Here is a 14,656-nt window from a genome sequence, read left to right as displayed (position 1 = left end):
CTTATTTAACAAATACCTCTGACTTTTGCAATTTATTCTTCTTATGGTAGGTGTAACTGTTATGCTATGCATTCTTTTGCTGTGCATGCTGTCTTATATAATAAGTACCTGTGACTCGTGCAATGTTTTCTTCTTATGCTGTTCTGTTTAATTTAACTATGACTTCTGCCTTGCCTCCTTCATGGCTGAAAATGGTACAAGGACCCGTCCATCTACCTAGTTTTCAGATAAATAAATCATCAGAATTCGTATATGAGTCATTTCTTCGCTGACCTGCATATCTCCCTTTATAGTAAAGAACTGTTGCTCATTTTTAGTCTAGCTATAGTGAGGTAATACCACTCAGAAGCTTCCCTGTATAGAAATTTTAAAACTAATTTAAAGCTATAAAAGACAGCTGATGTTCTTATAAGCTTATGTGGGTATGTTGGAGAGCCTGCTACTTTGCGCAAGAGTGCACACTCATGTGTCTGTGTGTTGTCAAACCGAATAATTTTAATGGCCACAAATTTTTATTTTTTTTTTTTCCTGTTCCGTGTGTTACCATGTGTTAAATTAAAATGAACCCAAAGGGAACTCCACAAACATGTATTTAAGGTAGGCCAGTACCCTTCCATTATAGGAGTGGGCAAGAGCAGGAAGGGAAAAATCCTCAAGACTGTCAGTATCAATTTATGCTCATCATATGTATTTGACATGCATAGTTCCCAAACTATAAAGAAAACTCATAAAAAATTGGTACACTTTACAGAAGTAAGAAATTTCTAACCAATGAAACCAGGATAGCCATCTCAAGAATACACCTTCTCTCAACCTTACTCTATGCTTCTCCCATACTTACAAACATGAAGATTTCAGACCTTGGTAAGCTTGAATCTTGTTATAATAAAAATAGCAAAATTTGCTACAGATTCTGCCTATCATGCACACTGCTGTCTACCCTTTAAACAACTCTCCTGGCTGGAACTACCACACCTACTAAACTATAATAAATTAATAACTGCTCACAAATTACTTTACCAACCAGAAAAACCCTAGTTCTCCAAAACATAATTGAACCCTACTCCAATAATCGAGTTCTACGTTCCACTAACAAAATATCATTAAAAGCAAATGAAGCTAAGAACATTGCTGGAGTCTCTTTTCTCAGATCACATTGCCAAGCTCTGGAATTCACTCCCTTAAACCATTAGATCCACTACCAGCACTATGGAGTTTAAAAAATGAGTCAAAACCCAGTTATATAGTACATGGCTGTGATCATGCAACACTCTTGTTTAGCTTAGCCCTTCTAGAATATACATCACAACTCTTTCAAATTAATGTGCTGCAAAAGCAAACTTCTCCCTCCGTCTTACTAATTTACCTTCAAGTCGCCCTCACCTACTGTCCTACTCTACTACATCTGTTTCTACAGCTTACTTCCATCTCACTCTCCCTTACTGTTCTTTTTAATTTCAAAATGCGTACCAGTTTTTTTTTTTTTTGCAGAATTCACAGAATGTATAGTAGAAAACCACTTAACCTAGGATCTATATAAGAATGAATATTACTTTCCCTTGTCAAACTGTACATATCTTTGTAATAGGTAAGAGTGATTAACAGTATGTATAATGGATATCTAATTGCATGAATTTTATGTCATCCAGCTATATACATTCTAATGTCTTATCAAGGTATTTTCCTGTATATCCCCTTTACAAATGATCATGTAACCTTGATATGTACTGGTTATATTGTTTGTTTGTTTGTTTCTATCTGGAGCTTTTCTACCCAGGCCTCCACTGAAAATGAGGTTTTCACCCAGTCAGTCTCTCCGAGTAAACAAATGTAAAATAAAATAAAATAAAATAAAATAAATAAAATCATAGGGCTCACTGCAACAGTATGGATTGTCATAAATGGGAATTAAACTCATATGGACATCTGCCCATCTGACTAGGCATCCATAGCTTTAGATGTTCCTAGATTACATGTGGTTTCTTCTCTATACTAAGGATGCTAGTGGGACAGCAAGTGTTAGACAGAACAGCCCCTGCTATTTCTATTTTTTTTTGGCTACATTGATACATTCAAGAGGCATACTGTGGCATACATGTTAGCATTCAGTGCAATGAGTACTCTAATATGATTAACTATGTATTATATAGAACATTATGACTGGGACTCTGATCATAAATCATAACCACTTTATTATGTATCTGAGACAGGAATGCCAAGAAATTCACCTTGAGAATGAAGCATAAGAGGTGAATCTTGGCATCCCTGTCGAACACATAATGGAGGGTTGTGATCAGAGACCCAGTCAAAATTCTTTGTAGGGCATGGAGCTTCATTTGCTCCATGTGCTACAGAAGAAGAAAAAAAGCACAAAGGGTTTTGCCAGCTTTCAATGCTGAAAAGTACTTAGCATCCTCCCTAAAACCCTACTACTATCAGGTGATAGTCATGCAAATCCTGACCCAAACTGTCTCGCTCCCCTGTCAACAATTCAACTGACCTAGACACGGGACACCTTACTCTTCCAAAAAACATGTATCTTTTTACTCAATGAGTATTAGAACTGTGCTAAATAAAGTCAGTGAATTCCATGCCTGGATGTCAAATCACTCCCCAGATATTATCATCCTCACAGAAACATGGCTGAAACCTCTCAGCCTTGATAAAGACATTCTCCCTCCAGGGTATAATATACTTTGACTAGACCATCAAAAGAAAAAAAGGTGGAGAAGTAGTCATTGCCTACTCAAACGATCGTACACTCACATCTTTAGACAAACCAATCCCAGCCTTTCTACCTGCTGAACTCCCTATTGCCAACCTTAAACTTAATAATCATATTACAATTACTGTACCAGACATTTATATACCCCCTGGTAACAACATTCCCATACTGGAAAACATTCTCTTCTATCTTTCTCAACACATACATAATGAAATTATCCTCCTTAGAGACATCAGTATAAATTGGCTATCCCTCTGCTCACCTAACTCATGGGTTTTACACAACTTATCTCTGCACCCACCCATGCTAATAAATCTTACAAATCTGTCTCACTTATTCACTGGTTATTAGACCCACTATTATAATCCTGTAACTCTACCTGACTCCTTAAGTGATCACTCCCTAGTAAAAGTTCTAAGATTCTCTCCACATTTCTCCACATCAAAAGTAGCAAGCTATCAAGCTTCCACTCAGAAAACTTTAATTCCCTCTTCTCCAAAATTAACTGTTCTTTTCTGGCCCAACTCCCTCTAGATGAAGCAGTACACTCATTCAAATCAACCTTCCTAAATATTCTTAACTCACTGGCACCCTTGTGCACAGTGCATGTTAAATCTCACATATACCTCTGGTTAACTAATGCTGCTTGCATCTTGATGAAAACAAGAGACAGAATGTGGAAAACTTGGGCAAAACTTAGTTCTCCATCCAGTAACAAAAATAGAAAGAACTCAGAAACCTAACTAAAAAACATATCAATAAAGACAAAAAAGATTTTTATAATGACTCACCTATTGCACAAAGATCAAATCCCCCCCAAATTTTGGCACTCAATAAATCAAATACTGCATTCTGGCAATCCCTCATCTCCAAATCTCTACCCCGCAAATACACCCCAAGAAACGTCTTCCATCTTCAATTCCCATTTCATTGAATCCATTAGGAAGATAAGTCCTGACTCCTAATGCTAACACTATAACTAACACTATAAATCCTCCCAACCCCTCCCCTAGACCAAATTCCACTAACATATTTTCCCTTAAACCTATACCTACCAGCTACATTAAATCACTACCTTGCAGACTAAAACCTGTTCTACATTTGCTGATAACATTCCTCCCTACTTACTTTCAGGTAGCAGCAGACTCTCTAGCTCTCCCAGTCTCTATTTTGATAAACTGTTCTATCTCGGAATCAAAAAATCCCTCTATTTGGAAAGAATTCTATACTCTACCCATACATAAAGGAGATAACTCCATAAAAATCTCCAATTTCAGACCTATAACTATCCTGTCACCTCTCTCAAAATTATTAGAAAAATGGGTACCAAAGCAAGTCATGGAACATTTACTTCAAGAAAATCTGCTCACCCTCACACAACACGGCTTTCATCCAAAACATAGCACCACCACTATTGCTCTCCTATCCTTCATCAACACTATTTCTCTGACCAGAGAAAACAATAAACTAGTCTTATACTTATTCCTAGATCTTTCCAAAGCATTTGATACAGTCTCATTCCCTTCTTCTGGACAAACTGACTAATCTTAACTTCTCCACCATTACCATTGCCTGTTTCTTTAGTTATCTTACAGATCGACAACAATCAGTAAAATGACTCTCTACTCTATGCCCTCCTCTCCCTGTCAAAATGGATCTTCCCCAAGGATCTAAACATAGTCCACTACTATTCAATATCTTTACTAATCTACTGTAAACCTCCAGCCCTCTGTCATCCCTTGTCCAAAATGCTGATGACTCTACAGTTATTACCATTGCAGACACTCTCTCTGACCTAAATTATGTTACTCAGACATCCCTTAAGTGAGTAGAAATCTAGCTCTCTAACAGCCAGCTAATTCTGAATCCTAAAAAAACTAAACCCTTTCTTTACAAAAACCTAAACCACCTTAAATCTACTTTTGCTATTCATTCTCTAAATAACACACCTATCTTAGTTGAACCCAACACAAAACTTCTAGGTGTCATGACAGATGACCAACTGAAATTTGATTTCCATGTTAATAACTGCATTAAGAAAACCCATCAAAAACTTGGCCTTTTATACAGAAATAAAAAGTTCCTAACTAACAAAGCTAAAGTATCCCTGTATTGTGCCTATCTACTACCAATAATAAAACTAATAATCTCATGCATATCAAAACTAGCCCTAAGTGGAGACATCTACCCCAACCCTGGCCCTACCATCTCCAACCCCAATCCTCATAATCAGACTAGAAACCACAACTTCTCCCATATTACAGCCAATAGAAAGCCAAGTGACTTCCTTCTACTAAGCCTAAATATTAGAAGTATATCCAACAAAGTCCATGAACTCCATGCCACCATAGACTTATACTCCCCAGATATAGTCGTCCTGACAGAAACCTGGCTAAAACCTCACATTACCAGTGAGCAAATACTCCCTACAGGTTACGGCATACTAAGAGTTGACCAGCTAAACAAAAAAGGAGGTGGTGTAGCTATAATATTTAAACAACATCTAAACATCCAGATCTTAAAATCATCAGCTCCACAAATAGGCAATGAAGAAATAATATATACCAACCTCAAAATTAACTGAAACAAAACCATCAACATAATTGGATGCTACTTCCCACCTGGCCAAAACATCCCTCCACTAGAAAACCTCCTCAGCTGGTCTACCCACCATCTCCCCCAAAAAACTATCATCTTAGGTGATTTCAATATTGACTGGCAATCCTGTTCTGGCAACAATCCAACCCATCATGTACACCTTCATGGCTTCACCCAACTAGTCCAGTCACCAACAAGGATAAATAAAATCTCCAGCAAGCACTCTACCCTGGATTGAATACTAGTCAGTAAGAACCCCCAGTCATCTATAACAGGCTGCTTATCAGATAGCCTCAGTGATCACTCCCCAAAATTCCTACTCAAAAAATACCTGTACCAAGCTAAACCTGTCATCTATCGTCAAATACGTAAAAAAATAAACTTTAACCCACTCACATTCATCTCATCCCTCAAAGAATGTAACTCGCATGCTCTAAAGTACCTCAGTCTAGATGATGCAGTTGAATCTTTTAATACTACCTTCCTGAACATCCTTAATTACCATGCCCCCATAAGATTTTCCAGAACCAAAGCACAACCCTCCCCATGGCTACAGAAAACCACTAAGTCAGAAATGAAAAACAGGGATAAAGCCTGGGAGCACTGGCGCAAAACCAAAACCCCCGCAGCTAGACAGAAATTCCTAGAACTATGCAATAGAGTCAAAAGCTAATAAACGGGACAAATTCCAATACTACCAGTCTGCCCTAGACTCCTCACAACACAGCCCCAAACAATTCTGGTCCTCCATAAACTCCATCCTCCACCCAGGTAAAGTCAGTACCCTCCTCCTAACAACCCTCACTCCTCAGAAAATATTGCTACCTCATTCAACACACACTTCACCAAAACCATACTATCACTAGCTAAACAACACAATCCCCCTCCCCTCCAACCCACACCTTCAACTAGTAATCTCCCCACTGCCTTCTCTTTTTCTCCTGTACCTACCTCCAACATAAAAAAACTCTTAACTAAACTTAAACCCACCAAATTAGCAGCAGACAACCTCCCAAGTGAATATCTACAAATCGCAGCTGATGCTCTGGCCTACCCAGTATCCATCTTGATTAACCGATCTCTGTCAGAAAGTTACGTTCCCATATTGTGGAAAGTCTCACATATAATTCCCCTCCACAAAGGCGGACCCTCTGCAGAACTAACCAATTACCGCCCCATAGCTATTCTCTCTCCACTTTCCAAAATACTAGAGAGATGCATACACTCTCAGGTCTCAGACTACCTCCTTACTAACAACCTCCTTTCCAGTACTCAGCATGGTTTCCGACCAAACCATAGCACCACCACTGCCTTACTCTCCTTTACTAACATATCCTTCAGCATATAAACAATGGCTATCTCTCCTCTGCTACTTTCCTAGACCTATCTAAAGCATTTGACATGGTCCCACACAAACAACTTATCTCTGTCCTGAATAACCTATCCTTCTCACAATCAGTCACCAACTGGTTTCAGAGTTACCTGTCTGACCGCCAACAATCTGTTATATGGCAGAATGACATATCTCCCCAACTACCTGTCTCCATAGGGGTTCCCCAAGGATCCATCCTTGGACCCCTACTTTTCTCTGTTTACACCAATAATCTAGCCTCTGCCACCAAACATGGCACACTCATCCAATACGCAGATGACTCTACCATCATCTGCTCAGCCCACTCTCTACCCAAACTGCAAAAAGTCACACAGGAAGCCTTTTCCTCTGTTGAAACATAGTTATCCGATGCCCAATTAATACTCAACCCAAACAAAACTAAACTACTCATCTTCCAACCCACCAAACATACTCAAAACAACTCTCACTTTAACATCACAGCAAAAGACAACACCACTATATACCCAACTGAACACACCAAATTGCTAGGAGTGGAAATAGACAATAAACTAAAATTTGACATTCACATATCCATGACCATAAAAAGTCCACAAAAACTAGGAGCATTATACAGAAATAAACAATTTCTCACCAAAGCAGCAAAGATTTCAATAGCAAATTCCCACCTTATCTCCACCTTACTTTATGCCTCTCCAGTATACACCAACCTAAGGCAATGTGATCTAAACAAGCTAGAGACCTGCTACAACAAAATCGCAAAATTCGCCACAGGGACATCCTACCGTAGTCACCACTGTCTCTCACTTGCTGAACTGGGCTGGCTTGAACTCCCTCACCTCCTTCAGTGGTATCAACTCTCACTCACCCACAAACTAGTAAACCATCCACTAAATGTCCCATCCCTCCAGAATCTACTCCAACCCTATTGCACCACCAGACCACTAAGATCCAGCAACAAAAATCACTTGCAGATCACTAAAGCCAATAACTCTGCTGGTGAAGCACTATTCTCTTGCGCCATAGCCAAATTATGGAACTCACTCCCACCCACAATTACCTCCGTACCATCATGCACCAACTTCAAAACTTTATTAAAAGCGCACCTAAAACATGCTGGCTATGCCCTTGCAACTCCCACTCTAATATCATCCACCCCATCCAACTACTACCTTTCTTTCACCTCCACTAACTACCTTGATGATAGCAAGCTCAGATGCTCATAAGCCTTGTACTTATTATACAGCAGGAACTTCTCATTGTTACATTTGTTAATGCCTGTTATGTACTTCACAGATAAAGATTCTAGTTGTCTACTGATGTACTATGTTCTTCATCTGTAAATATGTTGTAAGTAATTTCTATGTTAAATTGTTAATCACTATGTAATCCAGTGTAACTACTGTCTGTTTATTTTACTGTGGAGCTTTTCTCCTCGGGCCTCCGCTGAAAATGGACCCACGTCCAGTCGGACACTCCCGGTCAACAAATTTAAATAAATAAATAAATAAATAAACAAATAAAATAAGCCTATTGTATAGATCTCAAATCCTCACAAACCTCCAGACTTCACTCCTAAGTAAATTAGAAATTACCTATAACAAAGCGGACAGATTTGCTGCAAACCAAAACTATAGATCACATCACTGTCTCTCTTTAAAATACTTAAACTGGCTAGAATTACCCCACCAGCTTCTCCTCTCTCAGCTTCAGATTATCCACTCTGTCATGTACCAGTCATCTTTCTGTCCCAACCTATCTCGTTTTACACTCTTTCTAGGACTCTCTGAAGCTCAGACCAAGACTTACTAAAAATCTATAAACCCAAGGACAAAACTGGTTACAACCTCTACAGCTGCTATCCTACCATTTCTTGGAACAAACTGCCATTGGAAATTAGACCACTCAAAAAACTCAAAGACTTTAAATCAGTCACCAAAGAATACCTGAAAAGTTTCTGGTCATGCCACTATACTCACCCTCCATAAACTGTCTTCCTTTCCTATATACTGTAGCTTCTATCTGTCCTTTTGTTTCATTTCTGTTATGTTGTCAGCTCTCTTGGCCATCTTACCTAAGTAATTACCTGTTACTCTGTCTTAAAAATATCTCTACGTATACTTACTTGTATTATCCTCACTAACTGTAACTTCCCTAACTATGCTAATAAACTTTGCATATTGTTTCTGCACATATATTATGTTAAATGGCAACTGAAACTTTGTAAATAATTTTTTATGCTGTTACTGTTCCAACAGAAAATGTTAATGTTTTGTTTTTAAAATAATTATCAGTTTATTTTTTATTTCTAGTTTTATTTTTATTGTAAATTTTTGGAGCTTTTCTCCCCGGGCCTCCACTGAAAAAGGGCTATCCGCTCAGTCGGACAAACCCGATCAACAAATGTAAAATAAATAATAAATAAAATAAACACTATCAAAAAGTCAGCATTACACATCTTATGTTAGGGAAATAAAGTCAGGGACAGATTATTGGTACAGGCAAAAAGAAATCTGTGATTCAGAGATCACCGCTGTGATTCAGAGATCACCACCGAGCTACCATGTCACCCACTGTTTATCAATTAATTCATTAAATTCATTAATTAAAGTGGGCACACGCCTCTTGGTGCCTGAGGTTAGTGAAAGGATAGCTTAATTAAGAGTGTTTGAATTAAGTCATATAGGAGGAAATACCAATGTACTTCAAGCAGATGTTTCTGTGTACTACTTTAGAAGAACCCTTTGCATCAGTAAATGTCTATAAGCATTTTTATTTGCAATGTTAAAATTGTCATTGTGATTTTGAGATATTCATTTTTATCTGTGTTGTAAAGCACTTTGTGATACAGAATTGAAAGCTGAATTGAAAATGCAGTGGTAAATTATTTTCCATCAATTTGTAGGATGTCAGTAACTAATATACTTGTGACATCACATAGTGTATAATATATATTCTTCTTTATAAGATTAAATATTTAACATAGCAGTTTGATGTTTCAGCTTCAGATAAGTAGAACTAGAAGACAATTTTCTATTTACTGATATCTACAGTACATTGGATTATAACACCTTTAAGAAGCTATTATACGTATGTCATTATATCTTATGCAAATGTTAAATACAATTGCTCTGACAGTAATACAGGTTATATATACCACAAACTGAAACATGTTTCTGTTTGTCCTGCTAGGTGGCACACCTAATTCTCAAGTCCCATGCCAAGACCTGGCATGTCTACAATGACAAGTACCGCCGTCAGCAGCAAGGACAGGTTGGAATAGTCCTAAATTCAGACTGGGCTGAACCAGTGTCTCCTAACAATCCTGAGGATGTGAAAGCAGCTGAGCGTTATATGCAGTTTATGCTGGGCTGGTTTGCACACCCCATTTTCATTAATGGAGATTATCCAGAGATCTTGAAAACACAAATTAAGAAGAAAAACCAGGAGTGCGGTATCACAGTTGCTGAACTTCCAGAATTCACAGAAGAAGAAAAGGGGAAGATAAAAAAGACAGCAGACTTCTTTGCTCTCAGTCATTATACATCCCGTCTCATTAGTGCCCCAGCGAATCAGTCATGCACTTCAGATTATGATGCCATTGGTGACTTCACTCAGAATGTCAGTTCTTCCTGGTCTCCCACTGCTTCTCCATGGATTTATATTGTTCCTTGGGGACTAAGGAGGTTATTAAACTTTGTGGCTGCAGAGTACACTGGGACTTCAGTTTATATAGCAGGGAATGGCATGCCAACAGAATATGATGGTGATGTCTACAATGATACTACACGGATCAGCTATTTTAATGCCTATATTAATGAAGCACTGAAAGGTAAAATTCTGGATAGACCTTCTAAATATAACTTAGCATAGCACTTTATGATGCAATGTTATTTATACTTTCTAAATAACACTGTTTATTGCATACTACAGCTTTAAGTAGGACATTAAATTGCTTCATTCTAAAAACATCAGCTGATATATAAAGTATATATGTTTATTTATATATATATATATATATATATATATATATATATATATATATATATATGTGTGTGTGTGTGTGTGTGTAAGTTCGACGGCCACATCTTTGAAACCGCTGCTGCGAACTGCAAACCGCGAAATGCAACAATTGCGAAAACTGAAGTGCCGAATTACAAAATCTCACCCCCTTTTTGACCTATGGTAGCACTCATTTTGGCAGTGGAGCGATTGGAAATATAAAAATTCGATATGTTTATGATGATAAGGGAAGTTGGCATGACGGAATTTGGATAAAGGGTCGCATATAAGCATATTCGGAAATGTACTTTCGAACATATGAAGGTATACCATATATATTTATATATATATATATATATATATATATATATATATCTGATATATAAAATATGTATATATATAGATATATATATATATATATATATATATATATATATATATATATATATATATATATCATAAGCCTGAAAAAAAAAAAACTGAAAAAAAAGCCTGAAAATTCATCCTGAAAAAAACTCAAAAATCCTGATCCCAAAAAGAAAAAAAGCCCAAAATCCTGAAACTCAAAATCCTGAAAAACTCAAAACAAAAACAAAAAAAAATTGAAAATTGCAATTGTAACACTGCCGTGTTTGTATTAGCGTGTAGTGGGGGTGGGGTAGCAGTTGGGTTAGGTTTATGTTGAGGGTTTGTTTAGTGTTAGGAGCGGTTTAGTTAGAGTTAGGTTAGGAGTGGGGCATGGTATTGATAGTGACAAATATTGGGGATTAGGGGGTTAGGGCGGTTTAAGTGAGTTAGGGGTAGAATCGAGTATAGTGGCGGACCTTAGGGACCTTAGGTTTAGTAGGTTAGGGTCAGGTCAGGGATTATAGTAGATATAGTGTCTTTATAGTGACATATTTTTGTTTTTGTGTTTTTTGAGTTTTTGAGTTTTTTTCTTTTTTTTTTTTTTTTTTCATGCTTATGATGTTTCAGGCTTCTGAATGGGAACCATATATATATATATATATATATATATATAAATAACAAGCACAAGCTAGGAAGTAGACCACCAAAGGCAAATACCGAAGCATATAAATCCAACAAGAAATGACCAGTACTAAAGCCACCGCAGCATATATCATAAAATTCATTTTTTTTTGAAAGACGTAAAAATATATGCAAACTAAGTGCTTTTGGGTGAAATATATGCCCTTCTTCAGATCTCATCTCAGAAGTAAGTTCTACAATATTTAAAAATCAAAAGAACTAATCAAAGAACAGTAAACACGTCAAGAGGCAGAATAGTTTCAAAGGCTTTAGAGTAGTTGATAAAACAGAAGTAAATATTTTCCTGCAACTCCCTTGCTTTCTCTATTTAGTAGACATTGAAAAATTGATCTTTGATACCTTTACCCTTTTTAAAAATCATCTTACTCATCTGGTAGTTCTTAAACCTTATTTTGTGAAAGTCTAGCTTCAGGATCTTGAATATTGCCTTGCCAGCACGTGAATCACGACAAATTGTCAGATAATCTGAGAATGCTTTACCATTGCCCTCTTCTGGAACTGGAATATAAATCGATCTTTTCCAATCCAATGACCACCACTGTCTTTTCCAAATTTGCTGCCAGATTATTATCAGCACTGTAACAGCATCACTTTGTAGGCTTTAACTAATTCAGATGGAGTTGTACACTTTATGCAGCCTTGTTATTAGCAAGGCTTTCTAGGGATCATTTGACTTCACTCTCCAGAATGTCTTGCTTATATAAGGCAGCACACTACAGTGTGCATTAGTCATACTGAGGTCATTTCTATATATGTTTCTGTATATTTCAGCCACCTCTTCTTAGCAACTTCTGCTTTTACTAGACCCCTCCATTTTTTTTCCTTTATCATGCCCATTTTTATCTGGAAGTTTCCTCTAGTTGCCTTTCCCATTCTATTGTTTTCTTCAAGTTCTCTACAATGCTATTCTGAAGTTGCCTTTTTATCTTTTTGTGTTTTCTTTGAAACATTACATTCAGTTTGACATGTTTTTCTTTTCTTCATTATCTTTTGCTCATCTTTAATTTGCCACTTAAAGCCACCACCAACACAAAGACAACTATTTTGTATCTTTAATTATCTTTCTATTTGAAATATGTTTTCATCCTCCTTGGCAATATTGCAAATTTATGTCCATTGTTCTTCAGACATTCTATCCACTGGGTCTTTTCTCCTTAATCTATTCCTCACCTCTACTATACAGTAATATTGAATATTTTTGAGCTGATATCTAGTCATCTTAGAGAACTTTCTTGTTTCTTTTAATTTGATTCTAATCTTTATGGTAAAAATGTTGATGATCTAAGCAATGGTCAGTCTTGATTTTGTTGACTGTATCGAGTGCTTCTATCTCTGATTGCTAAGTATACAGTCAGTCTGATTTTAGTATTGACTGTCTGGTGATATTCAAATCTAAAGATGCATCTTATGGTGTTGAGAGTGCTTGATATAAACAATGGATCATTCTACCTTTATTCCACTTGTTCTCTAACTACCAGCTTTAGCATTGCAATCCCTTATAATGAGTGCAATATCTTTATATCTTTATTTAGTGTTACATTTAGAAGCTGCTTCAGATTCTTGAATAAGAGTTCACAGATGCTTACATTAACATACTGGGCACAGTGAATTCCTGTCACAGAGACTTCCCATGCTTTGGAACAAAATTCCTAACTACATTAGGCAGAGCCCAGTACCTACCTATGAACCTACAGGAAATACACCCCGGGGATCACTTCTGTGTCTTTGCTCGACAGTGGCACATGAAAATAATTTTCTTGGGTGGCGTAAGCCAAGTAACCTTGTTGGCTAGGCTTACATAGGCCCTTGGGCCGATAGCCTAGTACCTACCTATGAACCCATGAACCTATGAACACTCTTCAAGAGAAACCTTGACGAGTGGATGGGTAACAGAAAATATACCCCTGGGATCACTTCATTGGCACTTCTTGACAGAGGCTCAGTTAATTAATCAATGGGGCGGCGAAAGTTGACACACTCTGGCTAGGCTTATAAATGCCCTTGGGCAGGTAGCCTAGTACCTACCTATGAACCTATGAACAGGAATTTATCATGAGATACAGTAATAAAACATGACTGACAGTGATTCATTTTGGTACACATAAAAAAATGATATCAGACAGCACCTTTTAGTGACATCATTAGCAAGTTTACCGTCTGCAATTTTCTTAAAGTTACATACACTCCGTAGTTTTACATATTATAAGGACTTTTATTCCAATTTGCATACTCACTCAATGGAATGTAGTGTGATCAAGCACTGGTTTAACAGACATTGTACACCTGAGCACTTATATACACATATGCACAATTTTTACAGTTTTATTATACATTTTTTATGAAATTATTTTTTTCTGTTCATAGAATGCTTGTATGTGAGGTTAATTTAGAACATCTAATATAAATACTATTAAACAAAGAAAACAAAAAAAAAAATGGAACCAATGCAGTATTGATTGCAAAATCCCAACCTTTACTGGTGCTTCTGATACCTCGGACAAAATGCCTTCAAGGAATAAATCAAACATCATCAAAACAGTCTTTTTTACATAAATAAATTTATACCTCATAATTCCTTCATTAAAGTCCTCAAAAGTAATAAAAGTGCTTCAAATTATACTCCCCAACACACTTGCCCCTCCATTTTAATACGAAAAACATATAGGTTCATAGGTTCATACTAGGCTATCTGCCCTAGGGCATTTATAAGCCTAGCCAGAGTGTGTTTGGCTTTCACCACCCATTTTTAATTAATTTTGCTATGCCCTTTTTCAATGTTAGTATACTGTGCCTCTGTCTAACAGTGACACAGAAGTGATACCCGGGGTAAACCTACTATCTCCCATCCACTCATCAAGATTCCTCTTGAAGAGAGTCAATGAGGGACTCTGCCTAACCTGGACTGGGATTTTATTCCAGAGGGAAGGGAG

General features: G+C 37.1%; 1 protein-coding gene across 1 annotated transcript in view; it reads left to right on the top strand.

Moving 5' to 3' along the window:
* Positions 1-14,656, top strand: part of LCT (lactase) — a 773,291-nt gene that overhangs the window by 253,882 nt on the left and 504,753 nt on the right. Inside the window, exon 7 of the mRNA XM_044073664.1 lies at positions 9,867-10,506. Coding sequence (XP_043929599.1) covers positions 9,867-10,506 — 640 coding nt within the window. The remainder of the gene's footprint in view (positions 1-9,866; positions 10,507-14,656) is intronic.

Source organism: Protopterus annectens, chromosome 6.part0 (assembly GCF_019279795.1).
Source record: "Protopterus annectens isolate FY-2018-M chromosome 6.part0, PAN1.0, whole genome shotgun sequence".
Classification (NCBI taxonomy): Eukaryota; Metazoa; Chordata; order Ceratodontiformes; family Protopteridae; genus Protopterus; species Protopterus annectens.
This window is presented reverse-complemented; position numbering and strand designations above follow the sequence as displayed.